Source organism: Bubalus kerabau, chromosome 1 (genome assembly GCF_029407905.1).
Source record: "Bubalus kerabau isolate K-KA32 ecotype Philippines breed swamp buffalo chromosome 1, PCC_UOA_SB_1v2, whole genome shotgun sequence".
NCBI lineage: Eukaryota > Metazoa > Chordata > Mammalia > Artiodactyla > Bovidae > Bubalus > Bubalus kerabau.
In genome coordinates, this window is record NC_073624.1 from 7,965,843 (window position 1) to 7,989,981 (window position 24,139).

Genomic DNA, 24,139 nt, shown 5'->3' on the forward strand with positions numbered 1-24,139 from the left:
CTGAAAGGGCACGATACTCTGCTTCTGTGTTTATATGTCCCCCTGTCTTGGTATTTCCAGAAAATTGTACATGCTTACGAAGCCAAGCCTTGACCAGGCTCACCCCACTGTTTCCTTCTGACTTTGTGGTGTTAAGTACCTCACTTCAACTCCATGTGTGTTTGTGTCATTCAAATTAAAAGGTAGACTGGATATTTATTGACCTTTTACAGGAGAGACATAGCCCAGAAAATGAATAAACTATCTGTTTTGGACATATAACCTGAAACGTAGATATTGATACATTATTAAGGAATCCAGGTGCTGACGATGGGATTGTTCACAATAGAGAGAACCAGAAATGCCCAAGAACTTAGGCAAAAAGTAATCTGTATGACTCTGCTTGCCATTTTTATCTCTGGCTGTGATTTGTCTCCTATCTGCAGTATGGTGTTGCCAACTGCCTGAAGGTTTTGTTTTCTGTTTAGTCATTAATTAATTAGTTAAAAGTTCCTGTCCATAGTCTTAATAAGGAAGATAAACTCATTAACAACTAGATACCGTACAGTGTTGCAGCTGCTGCCGCTGCTGCCAAGTCGCTTCAGTCGTGTCCGACTCTGTGCGACTCCATAGATGGCAGCCCACCAGGCTCCCAGTGACTGGGATATATAGTACGTCCCCTTCATATGAATCTTCAACTTGAGAGCTTTCAGAGATGCAGATACGTGTTCCATCACTGTCAGGTGTGAGTGAAATGGCAGCTTGCCCTCCGTTGCTGACGATCCTTCAGCTCTGCATCTCCTACCCCTCCCTCCCCTAGCCAGTAACTCCTTGCTTGTTCACTCAGTGCCAGACCCTGCATGCCAGCCGTCCTACTGTCCTGCTGTCCTTTTCAAGGTCCTGTACTATAAGGTTAAAAGTGTTTTCTTTATTTTTTGTGTTTTTATGTATATTTGCGTGACCAGTATTATAAACCTATTACAGAACAGTACTATAGAGCCGATGGTGTTAGTTGGGTGCCTAGGCTAACTTTGTTGAACTAATGAACAAATTGGACTTAAGAACTCACCCTTGGAACAGAGCTCGTTTGTATGTAGTGGATTTACTGTAGTAGAATTTTGTACCTGGGATATATAATACTGCTCAAACTCAAGTGAGAGCGTACTTAATTTTTCATCATCTGAAATTCACTGTGCCCAAGACTGAACTAGTAATTTCTTAAAACTATATCATTTACATTTTCTATTTTTCTGTCTATGTCCTGTCAGTTTTCTGTCTATTTTCTATTTCTGTTTTCCTCTTTTCATTTACCTATTTCTGTCAATGGTATCTTCATTTCTCTGCCTCTCCCATCTCTCTTTCGATCCACATCCAATAAATGAGCAGATACTATTGATTCTTCTATAGTTCTCCTGGCAGACATTCCTTCTCTATTTTCCTAGCCACCTCTCAAAGTGATTCAAAGCCTTATTATTTTAAATCAGATGTATTGATACTTTGCTAAAGCAGTGTTTGTATTTGTGCTCTGGTCTTTCTGGTTGAAACTCTTGAGGCTGTGTGGATGGCCCCTTATAATGCCTCTGGTGTGTCTTTTAATCAGATACTTGTGTACCAAGAGCCTAACTTCAGATTCTGGGTTTTTTCCTCCCTGATTTTGTCATTGTCCTCATTTTCATATTTGGGATAAAGTGGTAGTTATTTTATGTTTGCTCTGATTTACTTTTGCTTGGTATTTGTTACTGTACAAAATTTTGTAAATTTTTTGGAGCAGGGGGATTAAGTTAAGAATGAATTTCTAGTTCACTTGTTAAATATCCAAGGAACATAGAAGAGAGGTGGTGGATGCTTAGGGGTAATTGATTCAAAATGTGAATATATATGTTTGGGAATTAAACACATTATTGAATGATCTGTGGGTTAAAGAAGAAATCAAATGGAAATAAAAAAGCATTTAAAACTGAGTGATAGGGAATTTCTGGTGGTCCAGTGGTTAGGGCTCTGTGCTTTCACTGTGGAGGGAATAGGCTCAATCCCTGGTTGAGGAACTGAGATCCCACAAGCTGTGAGGTGCAACCATACACACACACACAAAAGACCGACTAGAATTACTTAGTGCAGACTTCACATTTAAAAAAAAACAACTGATAGCTCAGATGGCGCATACTAAAACTTGTAGCTACACTAAAAACAAGTCATTGAAAAAAGTCCCTAAGTAAGTGGGAAGACGTCCTCTGAATAAGTGGGTTGGAAAACATTACTGTTAAGGTGGCAGTGCTTCCTAAGAGGATCTACCAGATTTGACATACTCCGTATCAAAATTCCAATTTGCTTTTTTGCAGAAATTGACAAGATGATCCTAAAGTTTATATGAAAACTCAAGGCATCCAGAGTAGCCAAAATAATCTTGGGGAAGAAAAATTTGGAGGACTCTTAGAATCCCGATTTCAAACTTAGTACAGAGCTACAGTAATCAAGAGACTGGTATTGGCATAAGGATAGACAGGCAGATCAACAGAGCAGCACTGAGAATCCAAAAAAATAAACCTCCAAACTTGTGTTTAGTTGACTTTTGGCAAGGACACCAAGGAACGTCAATGGGGAAAGAACAGTCTCTCCAATAAGTTGTGCAGGGACAGTGGGACATCCACATGCAACAGAATGAAGCTGGACCCCAGCTTCACGCCACACAAAAATTAACACAAAATGATCCTCAGACATAAATGTAAGAACTCAAACTACAAAACTGTTAGATGAAGACATTGACATAAATCTTCATGACCTTGGATTAGGCAGTGGTTTCTTAGATACAACACCAAAAGCACAAGTAATAAATATATACATTGGACTTGATCTGAATTAAGACTGTGCTTCAAATACTATTAAGAAAGGAAAAACAACAGAATGAAGAACATATTCGCAAGTCTGATTTGCAATATCTGATAAAGTGTCTAGCCTCCAGAATATGTAAAGAATGTTTGCAGCTCATTAATAGAAAGGCAAATAGCCTAATTTAAAAATGCACAAATGGGACTTCCCTGGTGGTCCAGTGGTTAAGAATATGCCTTGTAATGAAGGGGATATGGGTTCGACCCCTGGCCCGGGAAGATCCCACAAACTGAGGAGCAACTAAGCCCGTGTGCCTAGAGTCCTTGCTTTGCAACAAGAGAAGCCACCACAATGAGAAGCCCAGACTCATCACTAGAGAAAGCCCGTATGCAGCAACAAAGACCCACCATAGTCAAAAAGTAAAAATTAATAACTTCAAAAAAAATGCACAAAGGATTTGAATAGACATTTCTCTTGTGAAGATATATTAGTAGCCAATAAATACATGAAATGCAAGTTATCAGAGAGATGCAAATCAAAACCACAATGAGATACTATTTCACATCCAGTAGGATGGCTATACAACCCACTCCAGTACTCTTGCCTGGAAAATCCCATGGATGGACGAGCCTGGTGGGCTGCAGTCCATGGGGTCGCTAAGAGTCAGACACAACTGAGCAACTTCAGTTTCACTTTTCACTTTCATGCATTGGAGAAGGAAAGGGCAACCCACTCCAGTGTTCTTGCCTGGAGAATCCCAGGGACGGGGAAGCCTGGTGGGCTGCTGTCTATGGGGTCGCACAGAGTTGGACACGGCTAAGCGATTTAGCAGCAGCAGCAGCAGCAGCAGGATGGCTATAATTAAAAGCACAGATAATGACAAGTGTTGCAAGGGTATGGAGAAACTTGAAACCTCATGTTTTGTTGTTGGGAATATAAAATTGTGTTGTCACTGTGGAAAACTGTTAGGTCCTCAAAATGTCAAACATAATTACCATATGACCCAGCAATTCCACTGCTAGAGAATTGAAGACATAATGTAAAACTTTGTATACAAATGTTCATAGCAGCATTATTCATAAAGCCAAAAAGTGGAAATAACCCAAATTACCAACTGATGAAAAGATAAGCAGAAGGTGATTTATCCATATAATAGAATATTTTTCAACCACAATAGAGAATGAAGTTCTGATTCTATAACATGGAGGAACCTCGAAAGAAGCCAGTCAGAAAATCATGTGTTATTTGGTTCCATTTACATGAAATGTATAGAACAGGCAAAAGAGAGACAGAAAATAGGTTAGTGGTAGCCAGCGTGTGAGAGGAAGAGAAAATGAAGAGTGACAGCTAAAAAAAAAAAAAAAAGAGTGACTGCTAATGGGAATGGGTTTTCTTTTAAAGTGATAAAAATGTTCTGGAGTTAGCTAGTGGTGAATGTTGTACAACTTTGTGAATATCTGAAAAAACCAGAGTTGAAAAGGAAAGCGGTCAGGTACAGCGAAAATACCTAGATGGAAAGGAGTAACTTTTAAAATCAAGTTTGGAAAAGAAGAAAGACCTAAAACCAATGAGCTGAGCATCCATCTCAAGATGTTAGATAAGGATATAAGTTCACAAAGGAAAAGGGAGGTAATAAAGAGAAGAATCAGTAAAATAGAAAATAGAAACACAAAATGTTCTGCCATGTGGTATGTTTTCAGTTATTTGTTGAGAATGGAAATTTGGTTACGAAAATAAAACAGTATATGATTGCATGTTGGTAAAATAATGATTTCACCCACCCCTAACAAAAATCTGTTAAGCCATGGTATAATCATTATTGTCTTAAAGGTGAAGAAAGATGCTCTATTCCAGTAAGTTCCAAATCTACATTTCTGTCCCAGAGTCTCAGAAACTCCAGATGGATCTGGCTGCCTGCTGGATATCTTCATATAGAAGTCTTTGAGGCATTTAAAAGTCAGGCTTCCATGGTAGCTCATCTGGTAAAGGCGCCTGCAATGCAGGAGACCCTGGTTCGATTCCTGGGTCTGAAAGATTGGGCTTCCTTGGTGGCTGAGATGGTAAAGAGTCTACCTGTAGGGCATGAAACTTGTCATCGATTCCTGTGTTGGGAAGGAAATGGCAACCCACTGCAGTATTCTTGCCAGGAAAATTCCATGGATGGATAAGCCTGGCAGGCTACAGTCCATGGGGTCACAAAGAGTCAGATACGACTGAGTGACTTCATTCACTTTTAATGCAAAAGCCAAGCTCAATATGCTTTTCCCGAAGTTGTTCCTCCTGCAGTATTTACCATCTTAGTTCATGACTACACGCTCACTGTTTTTTTTTTTAAGCCAGAGGCCCGGGGGTTGTCCTTGAAACTCCACTTCCTCTCCCCACATCTGTCCAGTCGGTCACTAGAATAGTCCTTAATATACTCAGCAGAAGCCTTTGACTTGACCTCTACTTACCCCCAGACTTTTGTTCCCTTCTTAGTCATGCTCTCTGTATTCTGACGATAATAGCCTTTGAATTTCCAGGATGTTCAGGTCACTTCCAGACTTGACTTGGTTTTCCTTTCAGAATTCTATTAAATGTTTTTCTCATCTAGTATCTCTGTTACTTAAAAAAAAAAAAAACAACACCAACCAAACCCAAGCCTCTAATAAATGATTCCCCTAAGGTATTAATTATAGGCTATATTTATTTTTTCTAGAATTATTTGCCTTTTGTAGAGTTTCGTGGAAAGTTTCGTGGAAAGGTTGTGTCCAACCCAAAAGTTTGGGATGTTTTCAATTTCTTACATAACACGGGTATACCATCAGCTGAAAAGGATATTAGAAGTGATATGTTCAATAATTAAGTTTATTAATAATGTACTATTTTTCATATTTAATGGCATGTTTATAACAGAAGTTCTCAAGACTATCTGGTCTCATAATTTCTTTATACTCTTAGGAATTATTGCAGACTCTGAAGAGGTTTTACTTATTTGGTAATAATTTTCAATATTTATTGTTCTAGAAATTAAAGCTGGGAAATCATAAAGATACTTATCTGCTAAAAATATTAAGCCTGTTACATGTTAACATACATAGCATTTTTAAAACCATATTTTCCCCTCCATTAGTAAGAGTGGCATTGTTTTGTATTTTTGCAAATCTCTCTAATACTTAATAGAAGATAACTGGATCCTTTTATCTGCTTCTGCATTCAGTCTGTTACAATATTATACATCACAGAGCCTCTGGAAAGCTTCACTACACACTGTGAAAAAATGAGAATTAAAAAAAGGCAAAAAAAAATGGAATTATGCAGTTGTAGTTTATGAAAACAGCTTTGATCCTGCAGACCCCTGGAAAGGGTTAGGGGACTTTCAAGGATCCCCCAGCCCATTGCTTTGAGAATCTCTACACTGTCTTATTCTCTTGTATTCTGATGTCTTTTTTTTTTTTTTTAATTTCCTTCTCATTTCAAAACTAAAGCCAACACATGCTTATTGTTTAAAAATAATAATTATACAGAGATACATCCCAAGGGAGTTGTTAATCCCTCTCCCTATATAATCCCTATTAAGAATTTCCCAATTGTGTGTGTGGGTTAGTATTGTGTATATATGTACACTTTTACAAGTAGAAGAGAAAAATGCAAAGTTGCTTATGTCTTGATTGAAAAAAAGATTGAGAACTGAGGTAGAACAGTGAACAGTAGAACCTGGAGTTCAAGAGACCTGGGTTCTGGCTGCCTCTGCCCCACTGGCTTTCAGCAGACTTCTTAGTGATGCTGTGATCCCCGTTGTGGCTCAGTGGTAAAGAATCTGCCCGCAGTGCAGGAGACTTGGGTTCAATCCCTGTGTCAGGAAGATCCCCTGGAGAAGGAAATGGCAACCTGCTCCAGTATTTTTGCCTGGAGAATCCCATGGACAGAGGAGCCTGGCCGTCTACAGTTTATAGAGGCGCAAAAGAGTCGGACATGACTTAGCAACTAAACAACAACAACTCAACCCTGGCCAGGCTCCTTGGTGTGCAGGGAAAGGGTCTGCAGTGCCAGGTGACCTGTAAGGACTTTTCCACCTCCAAGTGCCAATGTGGTGTAGAAATTGTTTTCCCAGCACCAAATGGTTAAATGGCAGAAGAGGATGGTAGAATGTTTTGACTCAGAATGTTTGGTTTTGGTGAGTTAGAAGAAGGTTGTTTCTGGGAAAGAGAGTCTTTTAAATTGTAATTGTTGTCAACAACAGAACTCCCACTCAGAAGGTTAGAATTCCGTGGGACTCAGATAATAGATTGATTTATATGCCTCTCTGGCACCTTGTGTAGTTATCTTCCCAGTATTTTGTGGTGTCTAATTTTATGTAAGTGAGAAGACAGTCTTAGAGAAAAAAACAACACTGAGTATTTATGAAGAGCGGAATTTAATTCAAATTTCTGAAAAAGTCGTAAGACTGTAGCTTAACATAAGACTTTCATGTATAGAATTATGAAAACAGTCATCTGTGTGTTTACTTGGTGAGGAGACAAATAGAGCAAGTCCCCAAAGTACCGAATAGCTATGTTCTCAATTTACCTTTATCATTTGCAATATACTTTCTCATAGATATTAAGTTTATTTGTAGCTGGATACAGCTGTACTTTTGTTATTAATCACAGGCTACCAGGTCGAATGGTGTAAAACAAGCAGGTCAGAAGTCAGATACACAGCCCACGAGCTTAAATTAAAATGTCAATGTGTTCCTTTCTGGAAGCCCGAGGAGAAAATCCATTTCTTTGGTTTTTTTGGCTTCTAGACGCTGCCCACATTTCTTGGCTAGTGGCCCCTTTGTCCATCTTTAAAAAAAAAAAATATGGAATGCTTCACAAATTTGTGTGCCATCCCTGCGCAGGGGCCATGCTAATCTCTGTATAATTCCAAATTTAGTATATGTGCTGCCAAAGCAAGCACCCTTTGTGCATCTTAAAGCCAGCAATAATGGGCTGAGTCCTCTTGCCTCACTCCCACCTACTCTTCTACTTTTAAAGACCTTTATTGGGCCCACTCAGATAATCCAGAATAATCTCTCTGTTTTAAGATCAGCTGATTGGCAAAGTGACCTGCCATGTAATGTAACATGTTCACAGGTAACTGGGGGTTAGAATCTTTGAGGGGGCTATGATTCTGCCTACTCTATCTACCTTCTGTGCATTTTGGTTTGTGGTTTCTTATTTCAAAACAGCCTTACTCTGTTATCCTTTTAATTTCTAATCCACCAATTAGATTCCTTTTTGTTTTTCTACAAAGCACTTTTATATTAATGTTATAAATCTTCTCTCAGTATTAGTGATTGGAATGCAGAGGAGGCAGTGATGGGTTTTCAGTTTACCATCTGGATCCAGTCTTTCCAGTACTATTATATTTTTTAAGTGTTTTTTAATTTTATAGATCTGAGTTTTTTATGCTAGTCCTAGAGGAGGTAGTAGACCTTTGAGCTCTTTGGACTGACTGTTCTCTTTATCTTGGTACAAGATATACTTTAAGATTTCAAGATTGGAGGAGGCCATGGCAACCCACTTCAGTATTCTTGCCTGGAGAAGCCCATGGACAGAGGAGCCTGGTGGGGTACAGTCCATAGGGTCGCAAAGAGTTGGACAGGACTGAAGCGACTTAGCACACACACAGGGCAGGGTCTTCTAAGTTAGAAAACCTCAGGTGTCTAGTTAAAGCTGACAGGGAAGAAGGATGGAGGTGATCCAATTGTTTGAGGAAGTAGTTTCCAGGCAGGACTTTTCTGTCTGGAGCCGCCGTGTCTACGCAATAGCCTGCATAGATGAACTACTGCAGCATGATAGGCAGTAAACTAACCTTGATACGTGTTCACCAGCTTTCCAGCCCCCGTTTTTCTTAGAAATTGCTTGTAAGGTGAGCAGAGATGCCAGGAGAATAGATTTGTAGACTGTACACCTTTACAGATCCAGAGTTACTTAAAACATTAAATATTATCTAGTTCTTATTAGGAAAGATCATTTGATGTGGGAGCCATCAGCATAGCATAAATAGCTGAGTTCAGTTCAGTCACTCAGTCGTGTCCGACTCTTTGCGACCCCATGAACCGCAGCACGCCAGGCCTCCCTGTCCATCACCAACTCCCGGAGTTCACCCAGACTCATGTCCATCGAGTCGGTGATGCCATCCAGCCATCTAATCCTGTGTCGTCCCCTTCTCCTTCTGCCCCCAATCCTTCCCAGCATCAGAGATAGCTGAAAGTAGATTGAATTTAATAAACATTTAAGAATCGATGATATTCAGAGATAAATAGATGTTCTCACAATCGGGTGGAAGAGTGAGATTTCACCGCAGCCTGAATGCTCTGAGGCATAAACAAGTGCTGTGGGAACACAGAGGACCTGATGGCTGGCGGTAATAACATTTAATCTGAGTTTCTAAGAGTAACTAATAGGACAATACAGTATTCTCCCTTGTCAGACAGGCTCATCTACAAACAGATAAGAGACTTAGCACATTTTTGTTCTTATCTTTAAAGTTGACTTAGTTTCGCATTGTTGTCATGATAAAAATTTTCTGTGTTACCGTTATTAGATCAATAGCCTAAAACTTGATCTTATGCCCAAGAATGTACACCAGAGGGGTCTGCATCTAGGTTGATAACCATAAACCCACCTGGGGATTTCATGCATATGATTTTATCCCTAACTGTATGCTTCTGGTTTTTGTCTGTCTTAGGGCTTTATGAATGAAAAGACTGGTTGTTGGCTTCTTATTTTCCCCCACTGATAATTTTTGTCATTGGATTCTCTTGGATGAATTATTTATAGAAGTTTTAGCAAAGATATTTCCCCTCTTTTATTTAAAACCAAGCTGCTGGTGCTGCTAAGTCGCTTCAGTCGTGTCCAACTCTGTGTGACCCCATAGATGGCAGCCCACCAGGCTCCCCCGTCCCTGGGATTCTCCAGGCAAGAACACTGGAGTGGGTTGCCATTTCCTTCTCCAATGCATGAAAGGGAAAAGTGAAAGGGAAGTCGCTCAGTCGTGTCTGACTCTTATTGACCCCATGGACTGCAGCCCACCAGACTTCTCCATCCATGGGATTTTCCAGGCAAGAGTACTGGAGTGGAGTGCCATTGCCTTGTCAGTTAAAACCAAGCAGACAGAGCTATTTTAAAGAACAATATGATCCTTAACCCTCTTTTACTTTGTGGTGAATGTATTATTAAGGAGAGAGTATAAAAATACGTATCTGATTACTAGATTTTTTGGTTTCTTGGGTTATCAGAGGAGAGCATAGGAGCAGTAACTGACCATAAATGGTTAAAAATCCATTTACCTGCTGTCTTTGACATGTGTCCAAGGTTGTAAATCCCTAAATTTGTCATCTCCAGGGACCCACTACATTTTCTTTTTCAATATCAGAAAGAGATTTCTTCTATCTGTTCAAGTATGTAACTAACAGAAGTTTGAACAATAATGATCCCAGTAGATTAAAATAATCTGTATATTTGTTCTCTGAAAATTTGATTTGACCCATTGATAGCAACGAACTTATGTTCATGTAAAAGTTGTGGCTCATTATTTTCGTGATAACTTTTCAGGGAAGCATGACAGCAATGACAGTATTTTTTCCCTTGGATACAGCTCGACTTCGACTTCAGGGTGAGTATCTTATTGTCATCACATTCCTGTTGATTTGATATCAGGAAGCAAACTTATTTCTCTACTAAATTCTAAATTAACATAAGGATATTCTGTTTCATTAGTATCTGCTGTTGTCCATTTTCACTGACTTTAAAGACTGGTCATCACTGCTATTTCCTAATTAACAGAGAGGTGTTTGTGAATGAGTCATAGCCTCAGCCATTTTCTAATCTGAGAGACCTGAGTGGGTTTGCATTAGTCATTTTGAATCATTACAGTTTGTTCTGATAAACAGTATGACTTTTGAAAGGCAGAATGTAGAGGATTTTTTTTTTTTTTTCACTAGGAGTAGATTTTCTGGAAAGAGAACAGAGAATAGGAAACATGGACCCACACATCATTATCATTGCTCTTCTAGGCATGGAGTTCTAGGCGCCCCCCCCCCCCATTTCACTTTATATTTGTAAATTCTACTTGTTTTTTCCTCAGTATTTTTCAACTTGAAATTATAAACCTATTACCAAACTTACATTAAGAGATAAGAGTAAGATTAGCTTTGAATAAACTAATTGCTATGTTAAAACCCTTCATGACTACTGTTTAATTAATTTTAGAGATTTTGGGCAGGTAGTACTTTTACATGACTTGAAACCTAAAATACATAAAAAGATAGATAGTACAGTGGAAAAAATCTCACTCTAGTCTGCCTCCTTTTCTCTCCGCTATAGATTATATCTTTTCTTAGTCTCTCAAATAGCCCTGAGAGTCTTTATGGACTAACAAGCAAATGATATATATTCTCAATTTTCTCTTTCTTACTCAAAAAGCATACTTTTCACACTATTCCATATCTTGCATTTTTTGGATGCCTTCCAAATCAGGTTCCTAGGGGCTTCTTGATCCTTCCGGTTGTAGAGTGGTCCATGGCACGGCTGCAGCATAACCTGTGTACCTCTGCACTGTTAGAGATTCTTTGATTATTTCTCCTCTTTTGTCCAATAGACTTGTTCATATGTCGTTCTGTTTCTGTAAATTCTGTGGGATAAATCCCTGGAAGTGGGGTTGTCGGATCAAAGTGTGAGTATTTGTAATCTTGATGGTTATCGTCAGGTGCCTTATACAGTGTTTCCTAGTTTGTCATCTCACAAGCTATGCAGGTACCAATTTTCTTAAGTAATTCGTTCATTTTCCCATTTTTAGATTTTCAAAATGTTCAGATATGGGTAGGAAATTTGAAATTAAAGTAGGTTTTGTTTTCGTTGAGAATGCCAAGAAAAGTAGAGTTCTCCTTTTAAGACCTTTTTTTTTTTTAGATTAGGAAACAGAGCCCAAGGCTAACATTTTGAAAGCTTGAATTTTAATCCTGGCTCTGCTGCCAACCACATGTGTCTTTCACAGTGTTGTGTCTATAACCTCTTCTCTAAAAGGGAAATGGTAATTTATTTTCTCTCTACTTGATAAGATATTAAGATAAAAATGAGAATATATAACTTTGAAAAAAAAAAACCAACAGAAGAGCCCTAAGAAATACAAAAAAATAAATTTCTCCTTTTACATCTTTTACTTTGGAAATCAGGTATTGAATTAAAATGTTTTATGGTTCATGGATAACAGTTAAAACCCAGGGAATCAGCAGTTGAGAATTTAGCCCACGGGAACACAGGAGAATCATTGAATTCTGAGGCAAACCAGGGAGCCCAGAGATTGAAAGATTGCTCAGGCGAGGTCAATGGCCTCTCAGTGAAATTTGTCAGTGCTGAAGATAACAATTCTCAAAGGATTTATCTTTAAACTCTTTGATCTTGTAGTTGATGAGAAAAGAAAGTCCAAAACGACACACATGGTGCTCCTGGAGATCATTAAAGAAGAAGGCCTGTGAGTACTACCGTCTCGTTCATCTTTGTCAGATGGAGCAGCTCACTGGGAGATTCCTGGGCGTCTGTCGTGTCTCTGCTCACTCTCTATCCATTTCTCATAGCCTCGTTGTGTTGTGAATTTGTAATTGCCTGACTTTTAACTACATAGTTATTTTCACTTCCTTGAAGGTCTGTGGTTGGCCATTATAATTCTTGATCACAGAGACGTCACATGAAACCTATGCTTTGTTTTATGTACAGTAAGTTGAAGGAGGTGATAGCTGTTTGATTCATTCCTATCAGATACATTCAGACCTGTGTACCTTTTAAAAAGCTTTTAATTTGGAAATAATTTCAAATTTACAAAAAGCTGCAAAGCTAAAATAGTGTTAATACAAAGAATACCAGTATGTACTTTACCCAGGTTGACCCGTTGTTGACACTTTCTTTCCTATTTGTTTTTTCCATTTCTGCTCATGCTTTCTCCTTCCCCCTCCGCCCGCCCCATCCTTCTTCCTTTACTACACAGACACACAACACACACAAGTTTTTTCAGAATTATTTGTAAGTAAGTTATATACCGTACATCAAGCCCCTTACCCCTATGACTGACATTTTCAAAAAGTGTGGACCTTCTCCTGTTATTTTTCCTTAAATAAAATGTTTCTCATTTTAAGTTTGCCTCAAGTTTCTTCATGATTAGCCTGAATCTATGCATTCTTGGGCAGAATAACATGTAGGTGAAATTGTGTCCTTCTTGGGATGTCCCATCTAGAGTCACATGTTGTCCACTTGCCCTTTACTAGTTAATTACGATTTCTTAGATTTCAGTTAACCACTGAATAATTTTATTTTTCCTCTCTTGCACCTGTAAGCAGTCTATGAGGAAATACTTAATTTAGTATTATAGAGACTCAGAAGTGCCGTGGTTTCCAGTCGATTCCTTAGTTATTTTGGTGGTCACATTGTCCCAGCTGTGGCCAGTGTGAGCCCCTGCAGTCTGATTCCCATGCCTTTATGTCCCAATCACTTTTTTTGGATGCCCCCGTCACTTCTGTTCTGAATTTACTTAATTTTAAATGTTCTTGCCCTGGAATAAAGTGAATGATGCTATATTAACTAACAGTCATGAGAAAATTGTCTCTAATTTTATATAGTAATTTCTAAAGGAAATCAAGGGGGGGAATCAGTAAATCAGTCATTGAATGTATGTTGTTTCCTGGTATCTTTAATGCTAGAAAAGATTTCTTGGGCATCCTCAGAAGGTAGGATATGTGTACAGTTTGAAGTATATTTTGATATAGGAATGAACTTTGAGAATATGTGAATGATGATCAGCCTTTTCTAGGACTTTCTTTTCTAGAGGCTTCTGTCCCACATCTTTACTTTGCTTATTGTGTTCTTCTCCTAGCCTGGCACCATATCGAGGGTGGTTTCCAGTTATCTCCAGTCTCTGCTGCTCCAATTTTGTATATTTCTACACTTTTAATAGCCTCAAAGCAGTCTGGGTCAAAGGTCAACATTCTACTACTGGAAAAGATCTGGTAGTTGGATTTGTTGCAGGTAACTTTAAGTTTTCTGAATATAAGGTGTTTTTATATTTTATTGTTTATATTGTATTCATATACCCTCTATGAGGTTATTTTAACACACAGTAATACTACAAAGAATGTAATTAGTTTTCTAACTTGAGTCTGTGTGTGTGTATAGTAAAAATGCATAACATAAGATTTACCATCTTAACATTTTTTAAGTGTACATTTCAGTAGTAGGTTTATTCACATTATTGTGAAAACAGATCTCTATAACATTTTCATCTTACAAATAAGAAGCTGCTGCTGCTTAAGTCACTTCAGTCGTGTCCGACTCTGTGCGAGCCCATAGATGGCAGCCCACCAGGCTCCCCCATCCCTGGGATTCTCCAGGCAAGAACACTGGAGTGGGTTGCCATTTCCTTCTCCAATGCATGAAAGTGAAAAGTGAAAGTGAAGTCACTCAGTCGTGTCCAACCCTCAGTGACCCCATGGACTGCAGCCTTCCAGGCTCCTCCGTCCATGGGATTTTCCAGGCAAGAGTACTGGAGTGCGGTGACATTGCCTTCTCCAAAATAAGAAGCTCTATACCCATTAAACAGCAATTCCCCTTTCCACCCTCCCCCCAGCCCCTGGTAACTCCAGTTCTGCTTTCTGTTTGTATGAATTTGACTACTTTCAATGCCTCATGTAAGTGGAATCGTACAGTATTTGTCTCTTTTTTTGACTAATTTATTTCACTCGGAATAATGTGTACTCAAGGTTCATTGATGCTTAGGATGTGACAGGATTTCCTTGTTTTATAAGGGTGAATGGTATTCTGTTATATGTATATACCGAATTCTGTTTATCCATTCACCCACTGATGGACACTGGGGTTGTTCCCACCTCCTGATTACTGTGAATAGTTGCTGCTGTGAGCGTGGGTTGTATGAATCTCTCTGAGTCCCTGCTTTCAGTTCTTCTGGATATGTTCCAAGCAGTGAGATTCCCGGATTATATGGCAATTCATTTTTTAATTTTGAGAGGAACTACTGTGCTGTTTCCCACAGTGGTTGCACCTTTTCATAATCCTGCCAGCAGTTGGTTCCAGTTTCTCCACATCTTCATCAACACTTGTTATTTTCTGGTTTTTTTTTTTCATCATAATGAGAGCGAAATAATAGTTCACTGTGGTTTTGATATGCAGTTTTCTGATGATAGTAATGTTGAGCATCTTTTCATCTGAAGCTGAGCATCTTTGGAGAAATGTCTATTCAAATCTTTTGCTCCTTTTTTTGAGTTATTTGATTTTTTGCTGTTGAGCTATAAGTATTCTTTATATATTCTGAATACTAGCCCCTTATTGGATATATGATTTACACATATTTTCTCCCATTCTGTGGGTTGCCTTTCACTCTGTTGGTTATGTCGTTTAATGCTCAAAAGTTTTTGAGTTTGATATTATGCCATTTGCTTGTTTTTCCTTTTTGCCTGTGCTTTAGGTGTCATGTCCAAGAAATCATTGCTAAGTTTAATGCCATGAAAGCTTTTCTCCTAATTTTTGTCTAGGAGTTATATAGTTTTAAGTCTTTAATCCGTTTAGAGTTACTTTCTGTGTGTGGTGTCAGATAAGGATTCAACTTCATGCTTTTGTGTGTGAATGTCCAGTTTTCTTAACACCATTTGTTGATGTGACTACACTGTCCATTACCCCACTGGCACCCTTGTAAAGATCAGTTGACCATATATGGAAAATTTTATTTCTGAGCTAACTTGGCTTGTTTTTATCTTCTCAATCGGAGAAGAGGGTCAATTATCCCTGTTTAGTAGCTTGTGCCCGGAATTTATGGACATTAAGATCTCTTTTTTTAAAAAATGAAAATTACAGTACCTTTCCTGCTTATTTTCTGGGGGGTTTTGTTTGTTTTGTTTTTTGGACTGAGATGTTTAACATGAACAGGACTGGCTACATAATTTCCAGGGTCCAGTGTAAACTGAAAATGCAGGACTCCTGTTCACAATTGATTAAGGATTCCAAGATGGTTGACAGTGAAGCCTTACACCAAGCACGAGACAGGGTTGCACACGCGTGAAGCCCACTCTGAGTGTGAAAGCGTTTAGTCAGGTGTGACAAAGAGATCTTAATGCACAGCTCAGTGTAGTCAGTATCATCATAGTCGTTAATCCTTTTGGGGTTCATAGGAGAAAGAGGGTCCTTTTTGGCTGGGAGATATCTGCATATAGAAAGCCGTGGCTCTTGAACTGAGCCTTGGCAGAATTAGTAGCACTTGGAGATAAGTGGTGGTGGTTTTCCGATGGAGGGAATTGAGAGAATACAGGACCTTGTTTAGAACAGTGAGCTCTGCAATTTAGTGAGTGAGTAAAGTGAGTATAGGAACATGAGCAGTAAGTTGGAGAGTTAAGGAGCCTGATTTTAGAAGTCTTTGGATCCTTGTCACCTGAGGTTTCAGAAGAGCTGGGAAGCCATTAACCTGATATTGTGAATATTTAGTTACTGTCCATTTCTTCTTAGTGGAATATGAGCACTATAAGATATAGAGCAGTATCTTATGTATACTTCATATGTATAAGGTATATATTACATATGTAAGATAATATATATTGCAGTTATATATCTGTGTTTAGTTATTATATGGAGAAGGCAATGGCACCCCACTCCAGTACTCTTGCCTGGAAAATCCCATGGATGGAGAAGTCTGGTGGGCTGCAGCCCATGGGGTCGCTAAGAGTTGGACACCACTGAGCGACTTCCCTTCCCTTTAGTTATTATATGGGCTTCCCTTGTGGCTCAGCTGGTAAAGAATCCACCCGCAACGCCAGAGACCTGGGTTCAATCCCTGGGTTCGGAAGATCCCCTGGAGAAGGGAAAGGCTACCCACTCCAGTGTTCTGGCCTGGAAAATTCCATGGACTGTATAGTCCATGGAGTTGCGAAGGGTTGGATACGACTGAGCTACTTTCAGTTTCACTTTAGTTATTATATATACATATATATTCATATACATATATATTGTTATATATATATTCCCCCTTCCTTGCTAAATTTTCAGTAAGAACAATTTCTAACTTGTAGTAGGAGCTCAATAAATATTTGCTGAATAAATAATTTGTTGAATTAATCAGAGTTTTATTAAAGAAATGGGAAAAAAGTAAATCTATTTCCTTTTGTGTGTGTGCTTATCCATTTAGTTTGTATCTCAATTAATTTATTTAAATGTTGTCCATTTAGTGTTGGTATTTTGTGGACTTACTTTTTGATATATTCTTTGAAAAATTACAGATTTGGAAGCTGCACAACTGAATAATGTAAATGTCCAATTGAAATGAAAATGATTTGACTGAAAAACAGTAACCAGGCCAAGAGTATTCATGGCCCCCAGTTCTTCTCTTCACCTGTATGAGACCACTGCTATTTTTTATTTGGTCTCTGAGCCTTTCTTATGCTTAATAGTCTTATTTTAGTCTCTAGTTGATTTTTATATAATAAACTTTCCCTTGAGCCAACTTTATTTTTTTAAATTGAGATATAATTGACATGTAATATTATATTAATTTCAGGTATACAACATAATGATTCAGTATTTGTGTATATTGTGAAATTAACACCACAACAAATCTGGTTAACATCCATCATCACACATATTTACAAATTTATTTCTTTTCTTGTGGTAAGAACTTTTAAGGTTTGTTCTCAGTAACTTTTAAGTATACAATACAATTTTATTAAGTATTGTCACCTTGTACATTATATCCCCATGACTTATTTATTTTATAACTGGAAGTTTTCTACCTTTTGACTACCCTCACCCCCAACCCTGGGCTTCCCAGGTGGCTCAGTGGCTAAAGAATGCACCTGCCAATTCTGGCCTTGAGTTCGATCCCTGGGTGAGGAAGATCCCCTGGAGGAGGGCATGGCAGCCCTCTCCAGTATTCTTGCCTTGAGAATCCCACGGACAGGGGAGCCTGAAGAGCTACAGTCTATAGGGTTGCAAAGAACTGGACACGACTGAAAGCGACTGAGCACGCATACACAGACTTCCAACCTCAGCCAGACCAGCTTTCAAATAAAGAGTGTAATGCACTTTCTCTGAGGAAATGAATGAATAAGTAGGTAGCTCCGGACAGAAATCTGGAGGTCTTCATAGAGAGTGCTCTCTTTCCCTCCGTGTCTGCTCAGGCTTCATGAACCACTGGTCTGTCTCTTAAAGATCTCTTGAATGCATGCCCTCTTCTCCATGTCCATAACTGTTTCCCCAAATCAAGTATTACTATCCCTCATCTGGACCATTGCTCTGCTATGATCTCCTTGCTTCTCAAGTCTTTCTCACTAACACACTTTGCACAGTTCTGCTCAGGTGGCCTTTCTAGAAGAATAGTTTTCAGACACTTATAATTTGAAGAACTCAGGTTTGAAATTTGTTCACTGAAAAAAAAAATCAGAATAGATCCAGCCTATAGAGAGGGAATCTTCTTTTTTACATAACTGCAACAAATGGCAGTCTGGTATGATCTTTTACTCTTGAGACCAAATGTTTGTAATACCTTGATTATATTAGTTTCCATATATATTTACATTGAAAAGGTTATGTCTCACTGTCAGGGACTAACCTAGGTACCTTTCCATGAAACTACTATTTTATGAAATATAGGATGAAATCTTCTCCCTTGTGGTTGTCCAGAGCTGTTTGTTTGCTGTGTCTGGCACACCACCCCTTGTTACATTCTCTCACTGTGAAGTGAGAGTCGCTCAGGCGTGTCCGACTCTTTGTAACCCCAGGGACCATGCAGTCCATGGAATTCTCCAGGCCAGAATACTGGAGTGGGTAGCTGTTCCCTTCTCCAGGGGATCCCAGTCCAGGGATCGAACCCAGGTCTCTCACACTGCAGGCGGATTCTTTACCATCTGAGCCAACCAGGGAAGCCCTACATGCTCTCACTATACTCTGCTGATTTCCTTTCTGACTCTTACACAATTTACAGTTATAGTAGATTCTCCCACACCTAAAACAGCTAGCCCCGTATGGTAGGGTGGTTAGCTTTTAAGTCAGTAGGAGTCAGTAGGAGTATGGAATGTCATAAATGGCCCATGTGCCTTAAATATTTTATTTTAACCTAAGATATATGAATATATACTTCTCTAATTTTCTGTATGGCCAAGGCATATCCACTCACTGATGGGAGTTTTGTGCTTTTTTTTCTGGTATGAAAGTGAAAGTCACTCAGTCGCGTCCGACTCTTTGTGACCCCATGGACTGTACAGTCCATGGAATTCTCCAGGCCAGAATACTGGAGTGGGTAGCCTTTTCCTTCTCCAGGGGATCTTCCCAACCCAGGGATCGAACCCAGGTCTCCTGCATTGCAGGCAGATTGCTTACCAGCTGAGCCACAATAACCTGTGCCTATAAATGCTTTGTCTACTGTAACAGATATGACCAACATAAACAGGTTTGAGAAAAGGCATAATTCACTCTTGGTAAGCCTCGGCCCCCGTGGGATGGAAGTAAAAGAGCATGGGCACACTAGAGCGTAGCCTCCAGGCCGCAGGAGTCAATGCGCCTTGGCCTCTGTCAGAATGTCCGTAAAGGGAAAGAGGAACACAGGTTTATCTGGTGAGTCCAGTATGTGGAACTGGTTAAAAGAGAGCCCACTGTATTGGTATCATTCTCATTCATTTATTAATACATTCTGAACTGTTTTCTTGAGAGTGTAAGAAAAGAATGGAATTGACGTACAGTTAGAACCCACGGATCTGCGTGGATTGTGAACATCATCTATTACACGTCTTGTCAGAGAAGCGGTTGAGAACTGCTGTTCTGAGGTCTGAATCGGATTGTTAGGCCCAGCCTCAAACCCTTCAGTCCCTGCCGCCTGCTGATAGGATGACGTCACAGCACCCTCAGCTGAGAAGACAATACCCGCCTCCTACACGTGCAGGATAAGGGTCTCCCGTACCACATCTGCTGTGGTACTGCTTCCCTCCCTAGCTTGGCTTTCCTGTGCCTGTCCTCCCAGGCCGTGATTCCTTCCTCGCCAGCTGCTATTGTCAGCCTGAAGCAGCCTTACTGCTCTTTTTTGTCCTGTTAACTCCTATTCATCCTTTTATTCTCCGCTCACGCCACCTCCTCTTCAGGAAGCCTTCCCTGTTTCTCATACCCACCACCCCCAGGTTTCATTCTGGGTTAGGTGCCCACCCTCTGTGCTTCAACTCAGTGTATACCTCTAAGTGCTTACGCTACTGGATAACAGTAGTCTGCATATTTGTCTTTTATCTTTTACTGCTGCTGCTGCTGCTGCTAAGTTGCTTAGACCCTCCTTAAAGGCAGAAATTACTTTAAAAAAAAAACTCTGACTCTGCATATCTAGTACCTTAATGCAGTGGCTGATACACAGAAAGTGCTGATTAAATGTTGAATGAATTAAATTTTTAATGTTGTTTAAGTCAATTCAAAAGACTGCAGTCTTCCCCATTTTCTTAAGTGGCAACTCTCATCTTCTAGTTGCCCTACCAAGAGTCTTGAATTCATCCTCTTTCTCTCTGACCCCACCCCCAGTCCATGAATGAATCCTATTTCCTGTTTCTTCATATGGTATCTAGCAGTTAGGCCCTTTCCCCTGCTTGTACTACCTGAGCCCAAACCACAATTGAATCCTGCCAGGATTATCCTCAGAGTCTCCTAACTGATGGCCTGCTTCCTTCTTTGTCCCCTTCAATACGTGTTCAACACAGCTGCCAGTGTGATCACACTAAAGCATAGATGGATTGTATTATTCCTCTGTTCAGAGGCCTCCAGTTGCTTCCCTTCTGACTCAGAATAAAAGCCAGAGTCCCCAGAGCCCAGTTTGTCCTGCCCACCTGTCCGTGCCCCTCACACCACTACGGCCACGCCAGCCTCTTCTCCCTGAACTGTCCCAGAATACTTCTCCCTCGGGGCCCGTGAACTTGAAGCTTTTTCCTCTTCCTGGTTCCTGCGTGGTTCGCTCCCTCACCTCCTGTAAAGTTTTTCTCCGAATGGCTACACTGTCTAAAATGGAGTCCCTTTCTATCACCAAAACTCTATCTCCCTCCTCTACTTAAATTTTCTCCTTAACTTTATCCTCTGACATACTACGTATTTTCCTTATTTATCCTGTCTTACACTATTAGAACATAAGCTTCACAAGGACAGAGATTTTCATTTTTTATGTACCTGTTGTATCATCAGCACCTACTTAGCACGTAACATTGTAGGGGAAAACCCGAACAAATTTTTTTTGCCAACCCAATAGTAGACACACAGTGCATATTTGATGAGCAAACCATAGGTGACTTACTTGCAGGTCATAAACATTTACTTCTCCTAAAATACACATAAAGTCACTTAAGAATTGCTAATTGGGCTTCCCTGGTGGGGATCAGTGCCAATGCAAGAGACTCAGGTTCTATCCCTGGGTCAGGAAGATCCCCTAGAGAAGAAAATGGCAACCTACTCCAGTATTCTTGCCTAGAGAATCCTATGGACAGAGTAGCCTGGCGGGCTACAGTCTGTGGGGTTGCAAAGAGTCAGACACAACTTAGTGACAGGCTAACTTTTTACTCTTCAATTCATATCTCAGGTAATTAAACACCTACTGGCTGGTTTTATATGTTTCCACTTGCTTTAAGAAGGTAGATTTAATACCAATAAGAATAAAACTTCTAACTGCTCTTGGAAAGAATAGACTTTTTGGGGTGATAATGAATTCCTGTCTTTTGAGGTTTTCAAAAATAAAGTGAAAGTGAAGTTGCTCAGTCGTGTCCAACCCTTTGCGACCCCATGGACTGCAGCCTGCCAGGCTCCTCTGTCCATGGGATTTTCCAGGCAACAATACTGGAGTGGGCTGCTATTTCCTTCTCCAGGGGATCTTCCCAACCCAGGGATCAAACCCAGGTCTCCCACATTGTAGGCAGATGCTTTTACCATCTGAGCCACATGGGAAGTCCCAAAAATAAAGTGAATAATCACCAATCCACTTGGTGATTGCATTAGGTCCATGGGGAACATGTGACTGTGTCTAGAGATATTTTTGGTTGTCACAACCAGAGGATGCTACTGGCATCTAGTGGCTAGAGGGCCAGAGACACTGCTCAACACCCTACACATCTGCACCCCTGCCCCGCCCCAGACGTGAGTAGTGGCACAGTTGAGAGACCCTTGATTAAATGATTTGTATAGTCCTTAATGATTCTGAGATTCTTTGATTATAGGTCCTCTCTTTTTCTGAAGGTAGGGAATTCCTTGGAAATTACTGTTAGGAGTTTTAAACTTCTCCTCGTAACATGTTTTTATATCTTAATGCCTACGAATTTTTGTTTGTTTGTTTGGCTGCACTGCGGGGCTTGTGGTATCTTAGTTCCCTGACCAGGATGAACCCCTGCCCCTCAGTGGAAGCGCCGAGTCCTAACCACTGGACCCAGGGAATTCCCCAGTGCCTGCGCATTTTTACGAGAACAGCTTTTTTCTCTTCCTTCTGTGAGCCCGGTCATTGTATTACCATCACTGTAGGAATGAGTTACATCATCTCCCAGGAGAACTAGGCACAGGTGCTATTGTTATTCCGGCTCTAATAGAAACTTAGATTTGTTACTATTTATTGTATTTTCACAGGAAAAAACCCATGTAGCTTAATACCCTGGAGAAGAATTTGAGCCCAGAACCTGACAGATAGCATAAATGAAGATACTTGCCATTTTTATGAAATTGGAATTTTTGTCCATAACTCTTTTTGAGTGCCAATGGTATTATCATTGTTGCGACAGTTGAGATTAATTTCCTGCCTTTATGCCTTAAATCTGGTAAGGCAGGCTTGTTCCTGCAGTGTATCAAGTCGCATTCCTTTGTAGGGAGCCAAACTCTTAGATTGGTGACCTTGATCTGCCATTTTCTTGTCTCAGCGGTCATTGCACATGTTCCCCAGAAGAGCACCCAATTAATGTTCTCTGTTTTTGTTTTCTGTCCTTAACTCAGGAGACTCACTGCTAATAAAACTTCGTTTTCAAGATTTCAGAAGTAAATAGCTGTGTTCCAGTTATTCCCTGAATCAGTGAATGATTTTAGTATGTTCAGTAGCTATTCTTCATCTCTTATTTTTGATTGTGTTTTCCGGTAAATTATTTTTTACGAACAAAGAAAGAAAATAGAATCACTCGAATTGGAAAGAGAACAGTCTCCTATTCTTAAGTAGGTAAAGTATTGGTATATTCATCTTCGAGCTGAAATAACAGCCATGACTTGTAACTGGTGAAATTTCCTACACGTAAATAAGCAGACCACTTTCTTTATTCTGCAGCCATACCCATCGTGCCTTACTAAGAGTTCAAACCGCTCATCATATTCTTTTTTGCAGCTGGTTTTTCCTCCACAGAGAAATGTCCTTTGCTTGCTTATATAGGGTGCAAGTTTTTGTCTTGGATCCTCAAGTGTTTTCTCAGAATTCATAAAATGAAAGTGGTTAAAAAGTAACCTCTCCATCTATTTGGCTTACAGTATGAACAAAGATCTTCTCAGATAAAAAGCTTTGAAGTACAGAATGTTCTTACAAGGACTTTATATTCTCTTCTTTAAATGAGATGATGCATTTTTGTACTTGACATTGTCCTTAGAATCCTCTCAGTCTTTCAGTTCATGTGGGTAACGGGATAATGTAAGCAGAGTCCTGAATAATGGCTAAATCTTCATCTTGGCTGCATTTCCTCTGACCTGTTCTGTGTGTGCCTACCTCTCGAATAGAACATGAAGGGAATTTTGATTTCCAAAGAATTTCTTTAATGGGCAACCTATTGCGTTTGTTTAGAAAGGTGTTTGCACTGCAGTACCCACAGAAGCTTGTGATCTCTGGTTCTGAGCTTGCCTGTCTTCGTCTAAAACAAAAGCAGCAGACTGCTCAGTAGTACTTTCCACTCTGATTTTTCTGACTGTTGGTTTTTTTGTTAAGTGATGTGTACATTATATTGAATAGGAATACATTATAAAGTCTGGGCAGATTAGTGTGTATTGATACTCTTTTATCTTGGCCTCTTGGGCACTGGTGTGTTTTTAAAATGAGACTTGCAAGAATCTTAGTTATGACTTTTTCAGATTGTGACCAGTATCTTGACAATGTATGAAGATTTTGAGTCATAACTAAAGATGACTCCTTGGTGTTATACGAAAAATTCTAACAAATACAACTCATAAAATGATAATGCCTTTTGAGAAATATGTTCTCATAATGTTCCTGAGAGAGAGGTGCCAAAATGTCTTGCATTCCACTAATGAAAATTCAGGATTTGGATTTCCTGGCATTTTCACCGAGTTTATTAACTTTGGTGTTATCTGTA

The 24,139-nt window shown here is 39.6% G+C and overlaps 1 protein-coding gene and 1 non-coding gene across 3 annotated transcripts in view; one reads left to right on the top strand and one right to left on the bottom strand.

Annotated features, from left to right (window-relative positions):
• Positions 1 to 24,139, top strand: part of SLC25A17 (solute carrier family 25 member 17) — a 42,142-nt gene that overhangs the window by 8,250 nt on the left and 9,753 nt on the right. For both annotated transcript variants that reach the window (XM_055566531.1, XM_055566537.1), the window contains 3 exons: positions 10,371 to 10,431; positions 12,222 to 12,288; positions 13,681 to 13,832. In XM_055566531.1, the coding sequence (XP_055422506.1) occupies positions 10,371 to 10,431; positions 12,222 to 12,288; positions 13,681 to 13,832 (280 nt within the window). The remainder of the gene's footprint in view (positions 1 to 10,370; positions 10,432 to 12,221; positions 12,289 to 13,680; positions 13,833 to 24,139) is intronic.
• Positions 7,625 to 7,728, bottom strand: LOC129642504 (U6 spliceosomal RNA). The gene has a single exon (XR_008709773.1). It is a non-coding gene; the product is annotated as a U6 spliceosomal RNA (small nuclear RNA).